The 20751-nt window shown below is 46.1% G+C and overlaps 1 protein-coding gene across 1 annotated transcript in view; it reads left to right on the top strand.

The window, feature by feature from the left end:
- Positions 1 to 451: 451 nt before the first annotated feature.
- Positions 452 to 20751, top strand: part of LOC126176514 (collagen alpha-1(IX) chain-like) — a 341330-nt gene continuing 321030 nt past the window's right edge. The window contains exon 1 of the mRNA XM_049923671.1: positions 452 to 575. Within this exon, the coding sequence (XP_049779628.1) occupies positions 452 to 575 (124 nt within the window). The remainder of the gene's footprint in view (positions 576 to 20751) is intronic.

Raw genomic sequence — 20751 nt, 5'->3', positions numbered from 1 at the left:
ATTATACTTTTTGTGTTGTCGTACAAGCATCGCCTTGACACACCAAAGTCAGCAAAGCGAATCGATACCACAGACGTTAGCGAGGGTTGGCTGCAGTCCGCAGAGACTTCTGGGAGGTGCTCCTGAAGGCCACACCTCCCTCTCAGCATAGCAGCGCCTTCACCCTGAGGTCGATATAGTGTCAAGCATAGCACAGCTCGCCCAGTGCGTGATCTCAACTGAAGGAGTCAACCTCGTATTATAGGCCCAACGTGATAGTTAAAATTTCTGATGGACTTGTTCATTTCAGTGTGGAACCCGTGCCTCAAGTTATGAGTTAATAATCGATAACAGTTGTAACTTATCAATCAATCCTGTAGAGAAAATCGACGACTGTACTTTCGTCTGGTCAGTTTTAGCTGCGGATTTCTAGGCTAGTAATATCTGCAATGCATTGTGTTCAGGCTATGGCATGCCTTATGTGACGGTCTGCGCCTTGTGTTTCAGCAGGAAACGGCATCAGAGGTGGACGCTGAGCTTCGCAGCCTTCGTCGCCGTGGCCTTGCAGACCGTCCACAGCGCCCAAGCGATGGACTGTAAGTGTTGTTACTGGCTCTCTCTCTAGCTGGACTCTCTGGCTCAGTAGATTACATGACCTTCAAAACCGACCTACGAATTTCCCTGAGTGAATTCATGCTTTAAGTAGGCAAGGCGTTCCCTTTTCTATGGCAGGATCAACAGTTTTAATGTACACTGCAGGGGCGTTCAGTATGCTATGCAACTTTTTTTTCTGAAAGCAGATTGGTTTTATTCGGCATTCTAATACACTATATTATTCCTCACTCTTTTGGCTACAATACCATTTTTTCAATGCGACGTCCTTACACCTTCTTACCGGGAGGGCCTCTATGCCAGCATGATACCATTCTCGTGGTCGACGTCTGAGCCAAGGTTTTGCTTCATCAATAACCTCCCAATCATCCACGTCCTGCCTCCCGCCGAGTGCATCCTCCATAGAGCCAAACAGATGGTAGTCGGAAGGTACGAGATCCGGGCTGTAGGGTGGATGACGAAGAACAGTCCAATGAAATTTTGTGAACTCCTCTCGGGTGATCAAACGTGTGTGAAGCTTTGTGTTTTCCTGGAGAAGGAGAAGTTCGTTTGCGTTGTTGTGACGACGAACACCATGAAGTCGTCTCTTCCATTTCCTGAAGGTAGCACAATCCATTTCAGAGTTGGTTGTTGCGCCATGACGAAGGATATCAAACACAATAACCCCTTCAGAGCCCAAGAAGAGCAGCGCCATGACTTTACCGGCTGAGGGAGCGGCTTTGAACCTTTTTTCGGTGGAGAGGTTGTGTAGCGCCACATAATGCATTGCTTAGTTTCCAGTTCGAAGCGATGAACCCATGTTTCATTACCTGTGATCAAGTTCGTCAAAAAATTGACACGATCAGCCTCGTAACGCACAAGAAATTCAACGCAGATGGACCTTCGTTGCTCTTTGTGTTCTTCTGTTAGGTGGCGATGAGCTCAACGGGCACACGCCTTTGAGTACCCAACTGGTGGACGAGTGTGTCAGCAGCATGAAGAGAGATGTCCAGCTGAGCAGCGAGGTGTTTGTTTGTGATCCATCGACCATCTCGAATGAGAGTGTCCGCACGTTCCAAGATTGAAGGAGCCACATATGTGTGCGGCCGGCGGGCACGCAGGAGATTGGACAAGATTTGCGCGACCTTGTTTCTATGATGACAGACGCCTCACCCAACGGCTCACCATGCTTATGTTCACTGGCAGGTCCCCGTAGATAACCTACAGGCACCTACGAATATCTGCGATGCTCTGGTTTCCACCAAAAGAAAGTCAGTGACAGCGCTCTGCTTGGAACGCACCTCCGTTGTAGTCGCCATTTTGAAGGCTACGTATAGCGGTGCTACCAATCGGACCGTCATCAAACTGTAGGGGTTGCAGCGGTAATATTCCATGATGTCCCACAACTAACCGAATCGGCCAAGAATAAAAGTGTGTTGCATTACTTATTGAATGCCTATCGTAGCACCATGAAAAGTGACACGCGACAAACGCAAAATTGGCATGAAGTGTAGTATAAGCTAGGATATCGCAACTGCGCAAAGGAGGTAGGAGAAATGGCAGCAAAATTCTCTATACAAGGACAGTTTACTGAGCGGGCTTGTCATTCAAAAATGGTATTTAACGTTTGTTGTTTGTGAGAAGATCGTGCTTTGCCTCAGGTAAGAAGGAGAAAAGTCTACGTTTCGGAATTCGGAAACAAAAATGTTGCAGCTTGTCGTTCCACGACATTGCTGCTAGCATTGACCCTACGACTGTCATGGAAATGTGGGATCGATAGGTTCAAGAGCGCCACACTCAACGCCATACAGAGTGTCAACTGTCCTACGAGTAGCGCCCGAGACGGCAGGTATATTGCTCGCACAGCCAAGTAGGATCGCAAAGCCACGTTCCGTGTTTTCTATCAAGGAGTGAGATTCTCTATAGCAAGACAATTATCAACACAGTGGGACGACATCTGAAGCACCACCAACCGACACAACAGCATGTCGACTATTGGTAAGCCCCCCTTTTGCAGCAACAGAGAGAGGCAGACTATGGTGCACCTGACAACAACATCGGACACATGAGTGTCATCACGCCATTTTCTCTGGGAAGTCCAGGTTCCGTGTACAGCCTCACTATGGGCATGCCTCTGAGTGGAAGCTCCAAGGGTAGCGATAGTAGCCAGAATGCATTCATCATCGTTTTACCGGCCCAGCAGATGCAGTGATTGTATTCGATTCTATACACTGAGTACGTAACACCACGAACTGTAACTCTCACGAACAGTAATTTGGACAGCAAGCGCTACATTTCGCACCTCTGAAGATTCAAATGGTTCAAATGGCTCTAAACACTATGGGACTTAACTTCTGAGGTCATCAGTCCCCTAGAACTTAGAACTACTTAAACCTAACTAACCTAAGGACATCACACACATCCAAGCCCGAGCCAGGATTCGAACCTGCGACCGTAGCGGTCGCGCAGCTCCAGACAGTAGCGTCTAGAACCTCTGAAGGCTGGTGGTTGGATCCCATCTACAATGTCTCTGTGATCTTTTTTGTTTTTCAACAAGATAACGCAGTAGTGCCATTTGTCGGAGCTGCTCTGATCTTCCTCGATGTCCCTCAAAGATCTTGTTGTCGTCACCAACACGTTTTTGATCTCTTTCACCCACTGAAAACAACTGGACACAGGTTGCCAAGAGACTGAGAAGCCGCCTCTCGCCTGCCACTACGACTGGCGATATCTGCTTTAGAGTTAAAGCTGCATGGAATGATGTGACTATACCTGCCATCCAATGTGAATTTGACTCGATTTGCTGGGTTGGAGCCGTTGTTGCTGGCAGCACTGTCTACTAAATTTGACACACTGTATACCCCCAAATCACCTACAAATTCCATCCTGCATTTTTCCCGTTATTTACAACTGTTCCTACTGTTGCAATTTTAATGACATGTAGTATATACACTGAGGTGACAGAAGTCATTGGATAGTTTCTAATACCTGTTGGACCTCCTTTTCCCCGGCGTAGTGCAGCAATTCGACGTGACATGGACTCAAAAGTTCCCTGCAGAAATTCTGAGTCACGCTGTCTTTATTGCCGTCCATAATTGCGAATGTGTACCAGTGGAGGATATTGTGCACGAACTGAGCTCTCGATTATGTCCCATAATTTTTTCGATGCGGTTCATGTAGGGCGATCTGGGTGGACAATTCATTCACTCGAATTGTCCAGAATGTTCTCCAAACCAGTCGCCATCAATTGTGGCCCGATGACATGACCTCGTTGTCTGGGAGTCTGAAGTCAATGAATGGCTCAGCTGGCACAGTTCCCTGTTGAAACTTGGGTCTTGGCTTCGTGGGGTCTACGTTATTCTCGGACCCTGCCACTACCTCTTTCCAGCTGAACTTGGGACTCATTCGACGAGGCCATGGCTTTCCAGTCGTCTAGAGTCCAACCGATATGGTCACGAACCAAGTTTAGGTGTTGCAGACGATGTCGTGCTGTTAGCAAAGGCACTCGCTTCGGTTGTCTATTGCCATAACCCATTAACGCCAAATTTCGCCGCATTGTCCTAATGGATACGTTCGTTGCACGTCCCACGTTGATTTCTGCGGTTTTTTCACACATTGTTGCTTGTCGGTTTGCACTGACAACTCTACAAACACGCAGCTGCTCTCGATCGTTTAGAGAAAGCCGTCAGCCACTGTGTTGTCCGTGGTAAGAGATAATGCCTGAACTTTGATATTCTCGGCACTCTCTTGACACTGAGGATCTTGGAATATTGAATTCCCTAACTATTTCCGAAATGGAATGTGCCTTGCGTCTAACTGCAACTAACATTCCGCGTTCAAAATCTCTTAATTCCGGCCATAATCACGTCGGAAACGCTTCTACAAGAAACACCTGAGTACTAATGACAGTTCCGCCATCTGTATATGTAAATATCGCTATCCCATGACTTTTGTCATCTCGGTGTAATGTGTAGGCGTAAATGGGGAATCATTATGTGTGATCCTGCCTGTAAAATAAGAGAGAATCTCGTGAACGAGCAGGAATAAAAGCGAAGGGAGCTACGTGTGTGTATGAGGAAATCTTCGGGTTTGGGATTTTGCTTTAATGTATTTCTAAATCGTGTGGTTGCCTGAGACGAATGCTGTTACAGAATGTGAGAATTATGTGTTAAAAAAGACGGATAATAGCACTTACATGTTACGAAAAAACACAAGTAATCGGGTGAATGATGGCAGACGGAACTACCGAACTAACGATTTTACTCTCGTTGAAGTTGAATTTGCTGTTGAGGAAATGAAGGATGAATATATAGTTTTTACATTCACAGGCGGCAAAGATTACTTTCAGAAAGTTTTCTATAAGTGTGATCCACAGCCACGAAAAGTTAGTGAAGATGAAGATGGGTTTCCAGCAACAAGTTACTCATTACGTTTCCAAATTTATGATATTACTCTTTACTTTTTCCAGGTGTTTTCATACCCATCTGAGGAAGGTACACACGTTTCACATATAAAATAAATGGCAGGTCTAACATTTGTTCGCAACATTCTTTATTCATTTTGCCTTTTCATAAGCGTGATTAAGGAAATATACAACGTTATTCATAAGTAGCTACAGGGCTTTGGGAGACGGATTCACCAAAAGTACAACACATAAAGCAAAATTACGCATATCACTGGGTACAGCATCTCTCCAAGTATCGATTTCACAGTTAAACTACAGCACCACTTCCTTTCTGAAGCCGGCCGGGGTGGCCGAGCGGTTCTAGACGCTACAGTCTGGAACCGCGTGACCGCTACGGTCGCAGGTTCGAATCGTGCCTCGGGCGTGGATGTGTGTGATGTCCTTAGGTTAGTTAGGTTTAAGTAGTTCTAAGTTCTAGGGGACTGATGACCTCAGCCGTTAAATCCCATAGTGCTCAGAGCCATTTCCATTTTTCCTTTCTGAGTGCTCCTTATATCGTCTGTATCGGCGCAAACCCTACCAGAATGGGTTTTAACTGCGCATCAAAGCACCTCTTGCTGCATTTCATGTCTTGAAAATTTGTCAGCTGGGGGAGGGGGGTTACCTGTTAAAATATCTGCTGCTTTCATTTCCATGACCTATTTCATCAGTGTACTCGACGCCCCAAACTTTTAAGCTCCAAATTATACCCATGGTTCAAGGACTTGACCTGAGAGTGTTCGGTACGAACCAACGGTCAAAAATAAATCTTTCTGGTCGTGCGAGATCTTAAAAGAGCAATGTGTGTGAGGCACGTGTTTGTGGACTGTTTACCATGAGAAACAGAACTCAATATTCTGTGATGTATCCATGATGGTTTTGCCTCTGTTCACAAGTCTTAACTGATTGTCAAAGATAGAACATTGTGCGTTACAGAAATTTTCACATTTCCGTTCAGCGAAAGATACTGGATCGTTGAGGCTGGAGAAGACAGTCCATAGTTCTCACATAGACTTATTGGCACAGAAGAATCTGAAACAATAATTTTCTACGTGCGAGAGAAAGTTCATCAAAAAGGTCCCTTCAACGTGCCCGTTAAATGCGCAACTGGAGCAATATCATGCGGAGAGTATTGGTGTCCCATCAAATACACCCTATCGTAAGCAGTATACTGGTCTCCCAGAAATGTTGCATCAAACTTCGAGGGGCTGTAGCGGGTGCCTTGAGAACAGATCGTGGACAGGAACCCATGTCTCGAAACGTTAGCCATCCACGCTACAGAGCATCGAAGTTATAGACGCTGGCTCCTGCCACTAGGCCACTACTTCAGCAGCAAATGTGACTTTGCACGCTAAGGGACCGTAGGAGGAACGTCTTGCATTCTTGTTTATTATTCAATGATTGCGACTCATTACCACGACTGCTAGTGGCGAAAATGGAGCCAGCTGCTGCGAAACCATCATTCACCGATGAAACAGAGCATCGTAATCATATGACACATGGCCCTTCTACGCAGCAGCTAGCTCCATCTTCTCCACTGGCGATAGTGGCAACCAGTCGCGATCACTAAACAACAAACAATATTGCGAGACGTTCCGCCTACGGTCCGCTGCAGCGTACAGAGTCACATTTGCTGCCGAAGGGGCGGCCTAGTGGCAGGTTCCTGCACCTATAAGTTCGATTCTCTGTAGCGTCGTCGGATAACGTTTCTGGACACGGGTTCTTGTCATTTATTTGTTTCTTAAGCCACACTCTAGAACCCTCGAAGTTTGTCACAACATTTCTGGAACATTCTGCATAGAAGCAATGTTGACAAATGATTTAGATCCCAGGGTGAATTATGTCAACTGATTACTCATCAAATTGCAGCAAAGTCGAACCTCCTAGGAATTATATTGTTCACAATCACGTTTCTTTCAATTGTGGTGGTATTTTCTACCGCTCTGATATCCATATATGGAGTGATATAAAACTATATGCCTGGCTCTAGATACACAGATCACTAGCAACGATTCTTTATCAACCTGTGGATTGCAATCATACAAGAGCAACTATTACTACTTGAAGTGAACTACAGCATCCGTCTTATGATCTGCAGACAGCTGGTGACGAAATAAAATGGTAATCTGCTATTAAAACTGTGTTAGATGGTACCAGAAACTAAACTATGTATCTTTCCAAAGGAGACTGTATTTGCTGATATCTCGTTTGATTGGTTCACGTGGCTTCGTGTTCAATCGCTGTAAGTCTCCACAGTTGTTGGCGTACGTACCTCTCGTTCACGTGAGGATATGCTTTCAACAAGATGGTACATTATCTTATTTCGAATTCAATCTTCTGAAGCAGCAGAACAACATGTATTTTCTCCCTCATGGTCGGTGCGATCACTGGCTATCACCTGCACGAAACTCCACTATAAACGTAAGAGAAAATAACTGGTAAATTCTTAACTTCATGTTCACTACACAACGGACAGCAACGACGTTTGAGAGAGTACAGAATAACATTACGAGCTGTCGCAATGCACGCACTGAGAATGTCAGTCACCATTTTGACCTGTTCCCATGAGTTTATTGGCTGTAAATTGTTGATGTCAATAAGAAATGAAACATTCATTTCTAACAATTTGTTCCTTATGTCAAAGGACTCAGTGTAGTATCCTCTAAGATCACTAGGGTTTTACCCTAAAGATTTAACACTTCCTGTATTCACTGGGAAACCTTAATATTCACAATCCAAACTTTAGTTTAAGCGCGGAAGTAGTTTCCTCGTTTAGTCCCACTGGAAGTGGCATGAATACGCATTCTTCAAACGACACATCGAACACGATCAGGTAGTTTGGGAGAACTTGCTGCTTAAATTCATTTTTCAATGACAGAGCAAGTGAAAGAGCAATCATATTTCAATTTTGCTTACTATACGACCGGTAAACAAGTAGTTCATTCTGCGTTGGATGCTTTAGTGGTTAGTTTACACGGCGCCAGGCATAGCACACAGTAAAGAAGTCTTACGGCTCATTCATGTCGAATAACTTTCATGTGGAGTCCGACATTTATCAGATACAAAAATGAGTATCACAGATATTATTCACGTTGAATCCCTCTCTTTCCAAGCATTTATCCCCACTTGTAGGGTCTGCAGGTTAATCAGATGTGGCATGTTAAGTTTAAGGGGTGGCTGGACGCCCTTCCTGTCGCCACCTCATACCCCCCGGGAAGGAATCAGTGTACCCCAACTGTCTGCGTCTAGTGTAACCCATGGAATAGTGCGAATGTGTACAGATGTCTGCAAGCCGTGTAACTGAGGCGGAACGTGGGGACCAGCCCGGTATTCACCTAGCAGGATGTGGAAAACCGCCTAAAAATCACATCCAGGCTGGCCGGCACACCAGCCCTCGTCGTTAATCCGCTGGGCGGATTCGATTCGGGGATGGCGCGCCTACCCGAGTCCAGGAAGCAGCGCGTTAGCGCTCTCGGCGACCTTGGCGGGTTATTATTCATGTTGAATACCCTGAACAAACCAGATGTCGAACCCGAACATTTCGTGTACTAGATTGACGTATATGGAAAGTTAAGCTGTCAAACTGAGTTAGTGCTGGAATATGTTTCAGTTTCAGTGATAAGTTCACGCTAGAAGCAATAGCCACAATGAAATTATTTAACCTGTTTTTCGCTTAGTTCGTCTCCCACTTTCCAGGTAGCAAGATATTGTGCTACAGATGTTTTGTCAAGGAAATAAGTGGCCACCTCAAGAGAGAACTATCGAATCGTGATTTTGGAGGCGGTAATCCTAATCAAGACCCACTAGGATACACTCTGAAACCAATGCATATGAAACAAAACAGACAGCATTGCTTCTGTATGCTGAAGTGCATTATCTAATTTCGAAGTAGGAAGTGATATTCCTCTTATCTGTTATCAAACTGGAATTTAGCCACCACTTCTTTTGATGCAAAATTTCAAAAGAAAAAGAGCTGAAAATCGTATACGAAGAGAAAAAGAATTGTGTAGATATGCAGAAACAGGGACAAAGGCCGCACGGAGTGGCCGCGCGGTTTGAGGCGTCCTGTCACTGACTGCGCGGCCTCTTCCGTCGGAGGTTCGAGTCCTTCCTCGGGCATGGGTGCATGTGTTGTTCTTAGCATAGGTTAGTTTAAGTAGTGTGTAAGTCTAGGGACCGATTACCTCAGCACTTTGGTCCCTTAGGAATTCACACACATTTGAACATTTTTTGAACAGGGAAAAAGTTAAGACTGAAGAACCCACTAATTTTAAGAGCTCCATAGAAATGTCTAGGGCATGGGCCAAAATTCAGCTGAGTGGAATGGCCATGTAGGAAGCTGTGTACTGTAGAAATAAACTTGCCGATAATTATAGTCATTTACAGCAAAATAACGCCAGCGACATAACGCATCAATTTCAGATAATGTTTCCGTGAAATGCACTCCCCAGCGAGGGCAATAAACACATAAAAAAACAGCAGTGACGACCTTACGATAGCGAGAGTCAACTTGTGTAACCCACAACAAATTACTGCCATATTTTTCTCAACTTTTCAGATAGCAAGTCGAAAGAAGACAAATTTATCAACAGCGAACTTACGCAGATGTGGTTAAGAACTTCATGAACGGCGTACGTCCATCAGAAATAATATGCGCAGAAAAATTAAAATACTCCCAGAAAATTGAAACTATCGGGCTGAGCTATAAAATGGCATATCCTTATTGAGTGTAAGGATCGGGATGACAGTGTTATCGCTCCGCAACAGCGGAAAATGTGAAACCGAGAACTTAAATTTTATAAAGGAAGGAAGTTCCTGTACCTAAAAAAAACCCTTACTGCCGTGAAACGCAACCTGTTGCTGCAGTGCCGGCCTCGGTGGCCGTGCGGTTCTAGGCGCTCCAGTCCGGAGCCGCGCTGCTGCTACGGTCGCAGGTTCTAATCCTGCCTCGGGCATGGGTGTGTGTGATGTCCTTAGGTTAGTTGGGTTTAAGTAGTTCTAAGTTCTAGGGGACTGATGACCACAGCAGTTGAGTCCCATAGTGCTCAGAGCCATTTGAACCATTTGAACCTGTTGCTGCAGACATTAACTCACAAGTTAGTAAAACTCCAGGAAGATCAGATTCAGTATGATACCGAAGTAACGACTGGGAAACTCCGACAGGTTATTCACTTGCTGATTTGGGATGTTTTCCGCATTAGCACACATGTGGCGCTGTTAATCAGCCTATGGGCAAGGTGCAAACAAGAGGTAGGGAAAGGCATTATCCTGAATCACTGGAAAGAAAAGAGACAAGACAGAAAATAAACTGTAGGCTTCAATCAGCTCCTTTTCCATTACGTAGGAGATATTCAAGAAATTATTAACATCCGCATAAAAACCCTTGGATTTCACTCAAGCTAAGTACACCACCTGATCAAAAGTATCCTGACAGAACTTTATAATGCAGAATTTACCATTGGATATCACGAGAGGTGGACCGCAGCCGGCCGCTGTGGCCGAGCGGTTCTAAGCGCTTTAGTCCGGAACCGCGCTGCTGCAACGGTCGCAGGTTCGAATCCTGCCTCGGGCATGGATGTGTGTGATGCCCCTAGGTTAGTTAGGTTTAAGTAGTTCTAAGTTTAGGGGACTGATGACCTCAGATGTTAAGTCCCTCAGTGCTCAGAGCCATTTGAACCATTTTCGGTGGACCCCCCACTGCTAAAAGAGGTGGGAGTATTGTGTAGTTAGTAGAGAAGCAGTGACAGCAGAATTGTTCGGTAAGGAGAGCTCAATGGCTAGTCAAGGGCTGGCAGCTGACTAACAAATCCATCAGCGATATTTCAACACTTCTAACGCTCCCCAAGTCGACTGCTGGTGATCTGAAACGTGAAGGAACAACCACGCCTAAACCGAGACCAAGAAGACCTCATGTACTGACTGATAGGGAGCATCCAGCACTTCGGAGGATTGTTGTAGACAATCAGCACATAATATCACTTGTGTGTTGCAAGGTACTAACAGCAGCCCAGCTCACACAATGGCCGAGGAGTCCTCATAAGTCACCATGCCTTCAGTTAGAGGAGTAGTCTAGAGAGAGATGCCACTGGACAGCGGATGATTGGAATCGAGTGATTTGGAATAATGAATCAGGCCACACGTTGTGGAAATCCAAATGTTTCGGTTCGCCTGCGGCGAATGCCCGGAGAACCGTACCTGTCATTATGTGTAGTTCCAAAAGTGAAGTACAGAGGCGTTGCTGTTACAGTCTGGGAATGTTCATCGTGGTTAAGGTGTGATCCCCTTAATGTGCTTAAGAAAACGCTAAATGCGGAAGTATATGAGCACATATTACATCATTATGGAATTCGTACAGTAGAAGGACAATTTGGAGACGATAACTGTTTGCATCAAAATGACAACGTACCCTGTCATAAAGCAGCATCTGTAGGTCAGTGGCCGGCCGCTGTGGTCGAGCGGTTCTAGGCGGTTCAGACCGGAACCGCGCTGCTGCTACTGTCGCAGGTTCGAATCCTGCCTCGGGCATGGATGTGTGTGATGTCCTTAGGTTAGTTAGGTTTAAGTAGTTCTAAGTCTAGGAGACTAATGACCTCAGATGTTAAGTCCCATAGTGCTTAGAGCCATTTGAAGCATTTTTGTAAGTCAGTGGTTTGTGGACAATATCATCTCTGAAGTGGACTGACCTGCGCAGAGTCTCGACCTCAGCCCAATGGAACAACTTTGGGATGAGACAACGCGTAGACTTCGTCCAACCACTAGTGTCCACCATCGCTACCTTCTCTAGTTTCGGTTCTTGAGGAAGAATGTGCTGCCAAATCTCCGCAGACATTCAGACACATCACTGAAAGTGACTCCAGCAGAGTTCACCACGTCATAAAGGCGAATGGTAGATTAACTCCATATTAATGTCCATTAATAGGTGTTCATATACTTTTGATCGGATAGTATAATTTTAGCCCTAATCACGATAAAATGAAAGTTGTCGAAAGAAGGAGATCCGTATTGTCTTTGACGCATCTTGAAATTAAAGAACATTGTGTTCAGATGTTCTGCTCTGTACACCAGTCGGTCGAACGATCATCGCTTGCTTCATCTCTGACTATTTGTGTATGCGTAAAATTCCAAGTAGCACCGTAGTGCGAAATCCATGTTAACTAGTCATACTGCAAGGACTTTTCAGATTATCCTGCGTCGGCCTATGATCCATCTGCTGCACTGCGTGCATAGTGACCAAAATAAAACTGGAAGTTTTTTTAGCGTCTCGTGACCGAGCATTTATAAACAGCAAACAAATGTGCCACTGTAAAGACATTTGAGCGAGATGGAGCAGCAGCATACATCACACATGAAACCTTGGCATTAGTTCTGCTAAAGTGCAACAATCATGCGCTATTACACAGTAAGGAAGAACGCACAATATACTTGACTGTTCACAAAGTCACTGAGAACTGGGTCGTCGTAAAATTGTAGGCACACGCCAACAGAAGGATCCAAACAGTCGTTTAGCAGCTGTGTATTGGCAATCCAAATAGCTGTCCAAGTGAGATGCTGTTTGCAACCCACTCACATACGCACAGCGTCAGCGATATAGATTCTAGAGCACAGCACGATACGAAGTGAGCTCATGCCGACAACGCGGTCAGTTTTATATCCTGCGTCTTATCAGAGGCCAGTCCCATGTGACTAGTTGCAAGTACCACTTGCAGACTATATCGCAGACTTTCGATCTAGCCGTCTGAGGGCACAGATGTACAGGGGCGGACAAAAAAAGTGGGAACATAAAAAAACAACACAGTATCACGTCTAATACGGTGTAGGTAAAACCACTGGCATTCAAAACAGCTTTCAGTTGTCTCGGAATGGATAAATACCGATCCTGTTATATCGCTCTTCCTATGAAATAGTTGCAAGGTCAGTAACGACGATGGAGATGGATGGTGATCACGCAACCTTCTCTTCAATGTAGACCACAAAGTCTCAAAGTCTCAAAGTCTCGTCTTAGAACACTGCATCACCATTTGGGAGCATCAGTCAAATTTGTCACATAACCCATCCAGATTAACCATGGGGCTCATGCAATGCCACGATATGGTTGCCCAAATTATCATTGAATCCCTCCGCCATGGGTCGTACACTCGGCCAGAATTTGGAAATAGTATGAAACAAGAGTCATTTGGCCAAATGACATTCTTCCATTGCTGTACAGTCCAAATTTTATGACTTCGGCGCCACATTTTCCTCTTACGGGCATTTGTATCACCGGTGAATGCTTTTGAATTCCAGATCGCCGTGCAGTTCCCTGCTTATAGAGCTCCGTTCGTGTTGTCTTGGTGCTGACAGGGTTTCGAGTGCGACGTTCATTTCTACGGTGACTTTTCCAGCTGTCGTCCTCTTACAGAGCAACTTCGTTTTCAAAGATCTATATTTACCAAAGTATCATATGTACAAATATGACTGATGCATGAATAGAACCGTAAACTCACCGACTTTGCCTCGTGCCCACCAGCTGGCGTTACAAGTACAGTGCCTTGACAAAATGGCGAGAAAGCAAGAGGATGAACATTTCGCCGCTAAGCTGAGTTTCAGCGATGAAGTATCCTTCCGTTATATGGAAACATCGGCACAATGTGAGAGTTTGGGACACTGAAAATGCTTGTAAAATTCTGACCCATTGGCTGCTGATACCGTGTATTTCATCTCCGAACAAGACGGGGCAATTCCTCAGTGGAGCACCGATGTTCGTCGCGACGTAAATGGCGAACTTCCGCACGCTGGATTGGGCGTTAGCGGTGAGATGATGTGGTACTGTTCCCTTGCCCCCCTCCCCCCCTCCCCCAGGCCACCTGACCTAGCACCTTGTGACTTTGATAGCATATTAAGGGACCGTGTTTACGTATCCTCGATGAAAAGATCGCTAGAAAAGCTCAGAGAACGCATCGATGTTGCTGTATTGATCGTTGACGGGATGTATAGGTCGTTGACACGATGTATAGAACGAACTTGACTACCGCATGGACACGTGTCGTGTGACCAGAGGGGCACTTTACAAAATTTGTAGAGTACAGTATGCATAGTTTGATGAGTTTACTGTTCTGTTCACGCATTAATCATATTTGTTCATTTAATGCTGTGGAAAATATAGAGCTCTGAAATTGAATGGACCATTTATAGTAACCTTGTATTTTTCGTCACAGTCTTCGTCAACGACCTTCTGTCACCCTCACTGAACACACGCTTTCTTCCACGTTCTGACTCAGAGGGTTATTATTCTCCGCTTTCCCTTTGTGCGGTATAAATCTTCGATATGGTGCCTCTTGAAACACTTCCTGATTGGGGAAGCAGTGGCCGTACGAGAACCAACAATGTGTTCACGATTCAAATCATTCAGTTCCGACTCACAACACTAAAAACTGTTCGGACGACGAATGACAATTGCGAGACATTGGAGACAATTCACACACAGGTGCTGTCCGCGGTCAAATACAACGCGTCACCTGCAGGCTTGACTAGCATCAGCACTTACGTTCGAGCATGCATTTCTCTCAGTGTTTCCATATTTTTACCGTACCCTTGTAGCAAGTACAGCAAAGGCAGTAAAATCTTCAGTTGAAGAGGCAGATGTACTTATGTAACTTTCCCCCGCCCCTCCCTCTCTTTCTCTCTCCCTCTCTCTCCTCTCTCTCTCTCTCTCTCTCTCTCTCTCTCTCTCTCTCTCCCCCCCCTCTCTCTCTCTCTCTCTCTCTCTCTCTCTCTCTCTCTCACACACACACACACACACACACACACTCACACTCTGTAAGAAACTATTAAAACACTGAAAACGTTATTTATGCCATCGCTCAGGTACAGTTACTAGGCGTGTCTTCCCGGCTTCATAAACTGCTAACTGAGCACCATCGACGTTGACGCTGAAGAATTGTTACCTTGCACATTTACTTATTGCGTGTCAGACGTATTTACAATTCCCGGGACAGCTTTATTTCGGCCACCCCGTCGTCCTGGAGTTTCGCCAAAAACAACATGGGCTGGATTTCCGCTCGCTGTGGACAGATCCTGACGCCAGTCTCTTGGGCCGGCGCGATGCGTCACTTGTCAGGGCGTGGCGCGACTGCGTGTGCGTGAACATGCGTATGTGTGCGTGTGTGCGTGCGTGCCGTGCGTGGCTGCTATAAATACGTCGGCGCCGAAATGTCACGCCCCACCGACAATTTCTGCCACTTAGCTGCATTCGCGCTTCCGCCTGCTTTTCAGCCCGCCCTCAATGAGGCCAGCAGACGGACGGGCGAGGCCGCGCCAAGCGGTGCACGCCTGTCAGGTGGCGAGTCACGTGACTGCTGCCAAAATGTCGCCGCTGCGATATTGGTAGACCAGCTGGTATTAACCTCAATCTACCTTAGATATCACGTGATTCTGAAGAACAGAAGGGTCGAAACATCGATCATTTGTAGAAACAAGACGCGGCCTAACAACCCAGAAGATTTTAACTTCAGTGATGTTAACATCTCCGTCGTCGTTGGGACGGAGCTGCGATGTACACTGAAGAGCCAAAGAAACTGGTACATCTGCCTATTGTCGTGTAGGGCCCCCGCGAGCACGCAGAAGTGCCGTTACACGACATGGAATTGACTCGACTAATGTACACTCCTGGAAATTGAAATAAGAACACCGTGAATTCATTGTCCCTTTATTGACACATTCTTGGGGTCAGATACATCACATGATCACACTGACAGAACCACAGGCACATAGACACAGGCAACAGAGTATGCACAATGTCGGCACTAGTACAGTGTATATCCACCTTTCGCAGCAATGCAGGCTGCTATTCTCTCATGGAGACGATCGTAGAGATGCTGGATGTAGTCCTGTGGAACGGCTTGACATGCCATTTCCACCTGGCGCCTCAGTTGGACCAGCGTTCGTGCTGGACGTGCAGACCGCGTGAGACGACGCTTCATCCAGTCCCAAACATGCTCAATGGGGGACAGATCCGGAGATCTTGCTGGCCAGGGTAGTTGACTTACACCTTCTAGAGCACGTTGGGTGGCACGGGATACATGCGGACGTGCATTGTCCTGTTGGAACAGTAAGTTCCCTTGCCGGTCTAGGAATGGTAGAACGATGGGTTCGATGACGGTTTGGATGTACCGTGCACTATTCAGTGTCCCCTCGACGATCACCAGTGGTGTACGGCCAGTGTAGGAGATCGCTCCCCACACCATGATGCCGGGTGTTGGCCCTGTGTGCCTCGGTCGTATGCAGTCCTGATTGTGGCGCTCACCTGCACGGCGCCAAACACGCATACGACCATCATTGGCACCAAGGCAGAAGCGGCTCTCATCGCTGAAGACGACACGTCTCCATTCGTCCCTCCATTCACGCCTGTCGCGACACCACTGGAGGCGGGCTGCACGATGTTGGGGCGTGAGCGGAAGACGGCCTAACGGTGTGCGGGACCGTAGCCCAGCTTCATGGAGACGGTTGCGAATGGTCCTCGCCGATACCCCAGGAGCAACAGTGTCCATAATTTGCTGGGAAGTGGCGATGCGGTCCCCTACGGCACTGCGTAGGATCCTACGGTCTTGGCGTGCATCCGTGCGTCGCTGCGGTCCGGTCCCAGGTCGACGGGCACGTGCACCTTCCGCCGACCACTGGCGACAACATCGATGTACTGTGGAGACCTCACGCCCCCCGTGTTGAGCAATTCGGCGGTACGTCCACCCGGCCTCCCGCATGCCCACAATACGCCCTCGCTCAAAGTCCGTCAACTGCACATACGGTTCACGTCCACGCTGTCGCGGCATGCTACCAGTGTTAAAGACTGCGATGGAGCTCCGTATGCCACGGCAAAGTGGCTGACACTGACGGCGGCGGTGCACAAATGCTGCGCAGCTAGCGCCATTCGACGGCCAACACCGCGGTTCCTGGTGTGTCCGCTGTGCCGTGCGTGTGATCATTGCTTGTACAGCCCTCTCGCAGTGTCCGGAGCAAGTATGGTGGGTCTGACACACCGGTGTCAATGTGTTCTTTTTTCCATTTCCAGGAGTGTATGAAGTACTGCTGGAGGGATTTGACACCATAAATCCTGCAGCGCTGTCCATAAATCCGTAAGAGTACGAGGGGTGGAGATCTCTTCTGAACAGCACCTTGCAAAGCATCCTAGATATGCTCAATACTCTTCATGTCTGGGGAGTTTGGTGGCCAGCGGAAGTATTTAAACTCAGGAGAGTGTTCCTGCTGGAATTGCCCAAGTCCGTGGGAATGCACAATGGACATGAATGGATGCAGGTGATCAGTCAGGATGCTTACGTACGTGTTACCTGTCAGTCATATATAGACGTAGGAGGCGTCCCATATCACCCCAATTGCACACGCCCCACACATTACAGAGCCTCCGACATTGAACAATCCCCTGCTAACATGCAGGGTCCATGGGTGCATGAGGTTGTCTCCATCCCCATACAAGTCCATCCTCTTGGTACAATGTGAAACGAGACTCGTCCTACCAGGAAACATGTTTCCAGTCATCAACAGTCTAATGTCGGTTTTGACGGGCCCAGGCCAGGCGTAAAGCTTTGTGTCGTGCAGTCATCAAGGGTACGCGAGTGGGCCTTCGCCTCCGAAAGCCCATATCGATGAATGGTTCGCACGCTGACACTTCCTGATGGCCCAGCACTGAATCTGCAGCAAGTTGCGGAAGGGTTGCACTTCTGTCACATTGAACGATTCTCTTCACTCGTTGTTGGACCAGTTGTTGCAGCCTCTTTTTCCGGCCGCTGCGATGTCGTAGATTTGATGTTTTATCGGATTGCTGATATTGACGGTACACTCGTGAAATGGTCGTACGAGAAAATCCCCACTTCACCGCAACCTCGGGGATGCTGTGTCCCATTGCTCGTCTGCCGACTATAAAACCTCATGTAAATCTTGATAACCTGCCATTGTAGTAGCAGTAACCGATCTAACAACTGCGCCAGACACTTGTAGTCTTATATAAGCGTTGCCGACCTTATTCTGCCTGTTTACATATCTTTGTATTGGAATACGCATGCCTATACCAGTTTCTTTGGCGCTTCAGTCTATTTCATTCTTCAAAAGATTCCAACTGCTTCACACTGAACTTTATTGATGTTTATTTTTCGTACAACATACATGGTAGCTTTCGGAATGCACATTTCATTATTAGATATTCTGTTGTTATGTGGCAATTTCTCCCAAACCTATCGTATTACCTATCTAATAATTCAATACACAGATCTGCCTAGTAAATCAAATAAAATCACTAATGCTGCATGAAAGCTGCAAGCAATAGTAACAAATGCCAATGACTGCAAGTCTGATTAGCGTTCTCTCTTTTCCTTTGGTACGATGATGGATTCTTGTGATGTGCTGTACCCTGGGGCTTTTAGCTGGCTGGCGATGAGCGAGAGTCATGACGGGAACCACAAGTGTAATAAAAGTGTTGCCAGGTACACAATGAGAATAGTGTTCTGCCAGCCAAATGCAACAGGGGCGACAAGCGAAGGCAGCGCAGTCCATTATAAAGTTTCATTGTGCGTGAAGCACAAAGGATATCTTTTCTCTCTCTCTGTCTCTATTCGTTTAGTCGGTTCCGACTCTTCGTGACCCCATGAACCAAATCACGCCACTTTTTCCTGTCTTGCACTTTCTCCCGCAGACCTTCCAGGTTGGAACACATTGCTTCTGTGATGCCATCGATCCATCTCATCCTCTGACGTCCTCTTCTTCTAGTTCCTTCAATCTTCCCCAGCATTAATGTTTTTTTCCAGCGAGGCATGCCTTCGCATTGTGTGTCCAAAGTAGGTCAGCTTTTGTTTTAACATTAGACCTTCCAGGGAGAAGTCTGGTTTTATTTGCTCCAATATTGATCTGTTGGTTCTCTTTGCAGTCCATCGAACCCTAAGAAGTTTCTTCCAACACCACAATTCGAAGGAGTCAATTCTTCGCCGTTCAGCCTTTCTAAGGAGAGGCGAAATCATGCGTTGAGTGTGCGAACCAGCCGTTAGGCCTGAAGGAGGCCAGCTGGAATTTTTGTTCAAAATTTAATAAGGAGATCCATGATTGGTTCACAGCAATCGTTTTGGTAGCAGGGGAGAGAACACGCGCATGTGGACATGCAGATCTTCTCATTGGCTGTAATTTGAAATCGGTCACGTAGTGGGCTAGACTTACTCGATTCTACTCCACTCCAAGGGAGAAATCTACATCATTGGTTGAACAAGGCACTACCCATAAAGGTAGGGAATTTACTAGCATGTTTATTAGATTATCATTGTTCGGGTCTTGGAAAGTCTTTTACAGTTGGCTGGTGAGATTCCGGTGCTGGTAGAAATGAACAGTTCTCCTTAGGGCGTCACAGAGACTTGTCCACAGGACTTTATATGGTATACTTCGGCTTAGAGGTGCACTACGAGATGTCTCCAACTTAGAGCAAAATTCAGACTCCGCGACTGAACTTAGAACTCCCAGCTATTACTGCAGCCATCTTCTGCATTTGTGCATCACTAGAGCATGGGCGATATTTGCATTCACGGAGACATCGCAGGCGCGAAGTCCGTATCTTACATCAAGATTTCATTTTTTTTATCTAACTCTCACAGCTGGCTAGCTGCACCCACGATACGCTTAGGCAAGAGTACTGGCGTTTCTCCATGATTTTACGGGGCCTTTCTTTATCCAGCAATCATTGGTCACATTTGCAAACACAGTTTAATATCATTTATATCACATATCCATCCACCTGTGTCAGCGGTATCGTATATGCTGTCAGTCCCTTGTTCCCTCGATAATTGACTGTATTGTTGGTTCAGTGGGTAAATCGTTTTTAATTTCATTTAGCAATAAATCTGAGGTTGTAGTGAACCTTAATTTCTTTTCATAGTTTGTTGGATCCTTTTATCAATAAGTCTATGTGACAAGCTGTGCCCGTATTTCACGCTTAGTTAGGCCACTCCAGGTAATTTAATTAGACAGACTGTTTTCCCTTGCACGACATTGTGTAATTCACATGATCTTATGCGGATCTATCTATGACTGTAGGTCACTGGAAGTAGATTCCGTAGTATATCAGAGCTTAAATTCTCACGCTGTACAAAATATAAATAACATAAGCAAGCACCAGATAACATAGTACCCCTCGCATTTTACAAGCAACATACATTCTGGATTCTGAAAATGTTTTTTGGCATTTTTCGCCCTCACAGGGAATTGTGTATGTTTTGCATTAGCGAGAATTCGTTAATCCTTATGTATATACTTAGTTCCACAGCTGTGTTTATAGCGGGCAGATATTTTTATTTGCAGGTGTTTGTCTCGTTATACACAAGGAATGTACACTGTGCGATAAAAAGCATCCGAACGCCTATCATCTTCCGACTCTCGGCAGATGATGGTTGAAGTGATCGCTATAGCAAAAAATCTACTACTATCAGTGTTGTTGGCCCCTGTTTTGATCAGAACCGAGGTACAATCTTTCCACACATCGGTCAGGTGCCTGAAGATAGCGTAGTAAAACTCTGAAAGTGGCACCCAAATAAAACAAGTTTTGAAGATAGACGGCTGAAAGGTGTTTAATTTGACATCCTGTATCGAATAGCCGAGTCCCGCAACCATCTCTAAAAAGATGGACATACAGAGATAGTAGGTAATGTGCCGAAACATGTATGGCTGATAGAAAAATCTACGAGTTTTACGCATCACAGAATCTAGAGACCAAA

Source organism: Schistocerca cancellata, chromosome 3 (assembly GCF_023864275.1).
Source record: "Schistocerca cancellata isolate TAMUIC-IGC-003103 chromosome 3, iqSchCanc2.1, whole genome shotgun sequence".
Taxonomy (NCBI): Eukaryota; Metazoa; Arthropoda; class Insecta; order Orthoptera; family Acrididae; genus Schistocerca; species Schistocerca cancellata.
The sequence above is the reverse complement of the archived record's forward strand: the minus strand, read 5'-3'. Positions and strand labels throughout refer to the sequence as shown.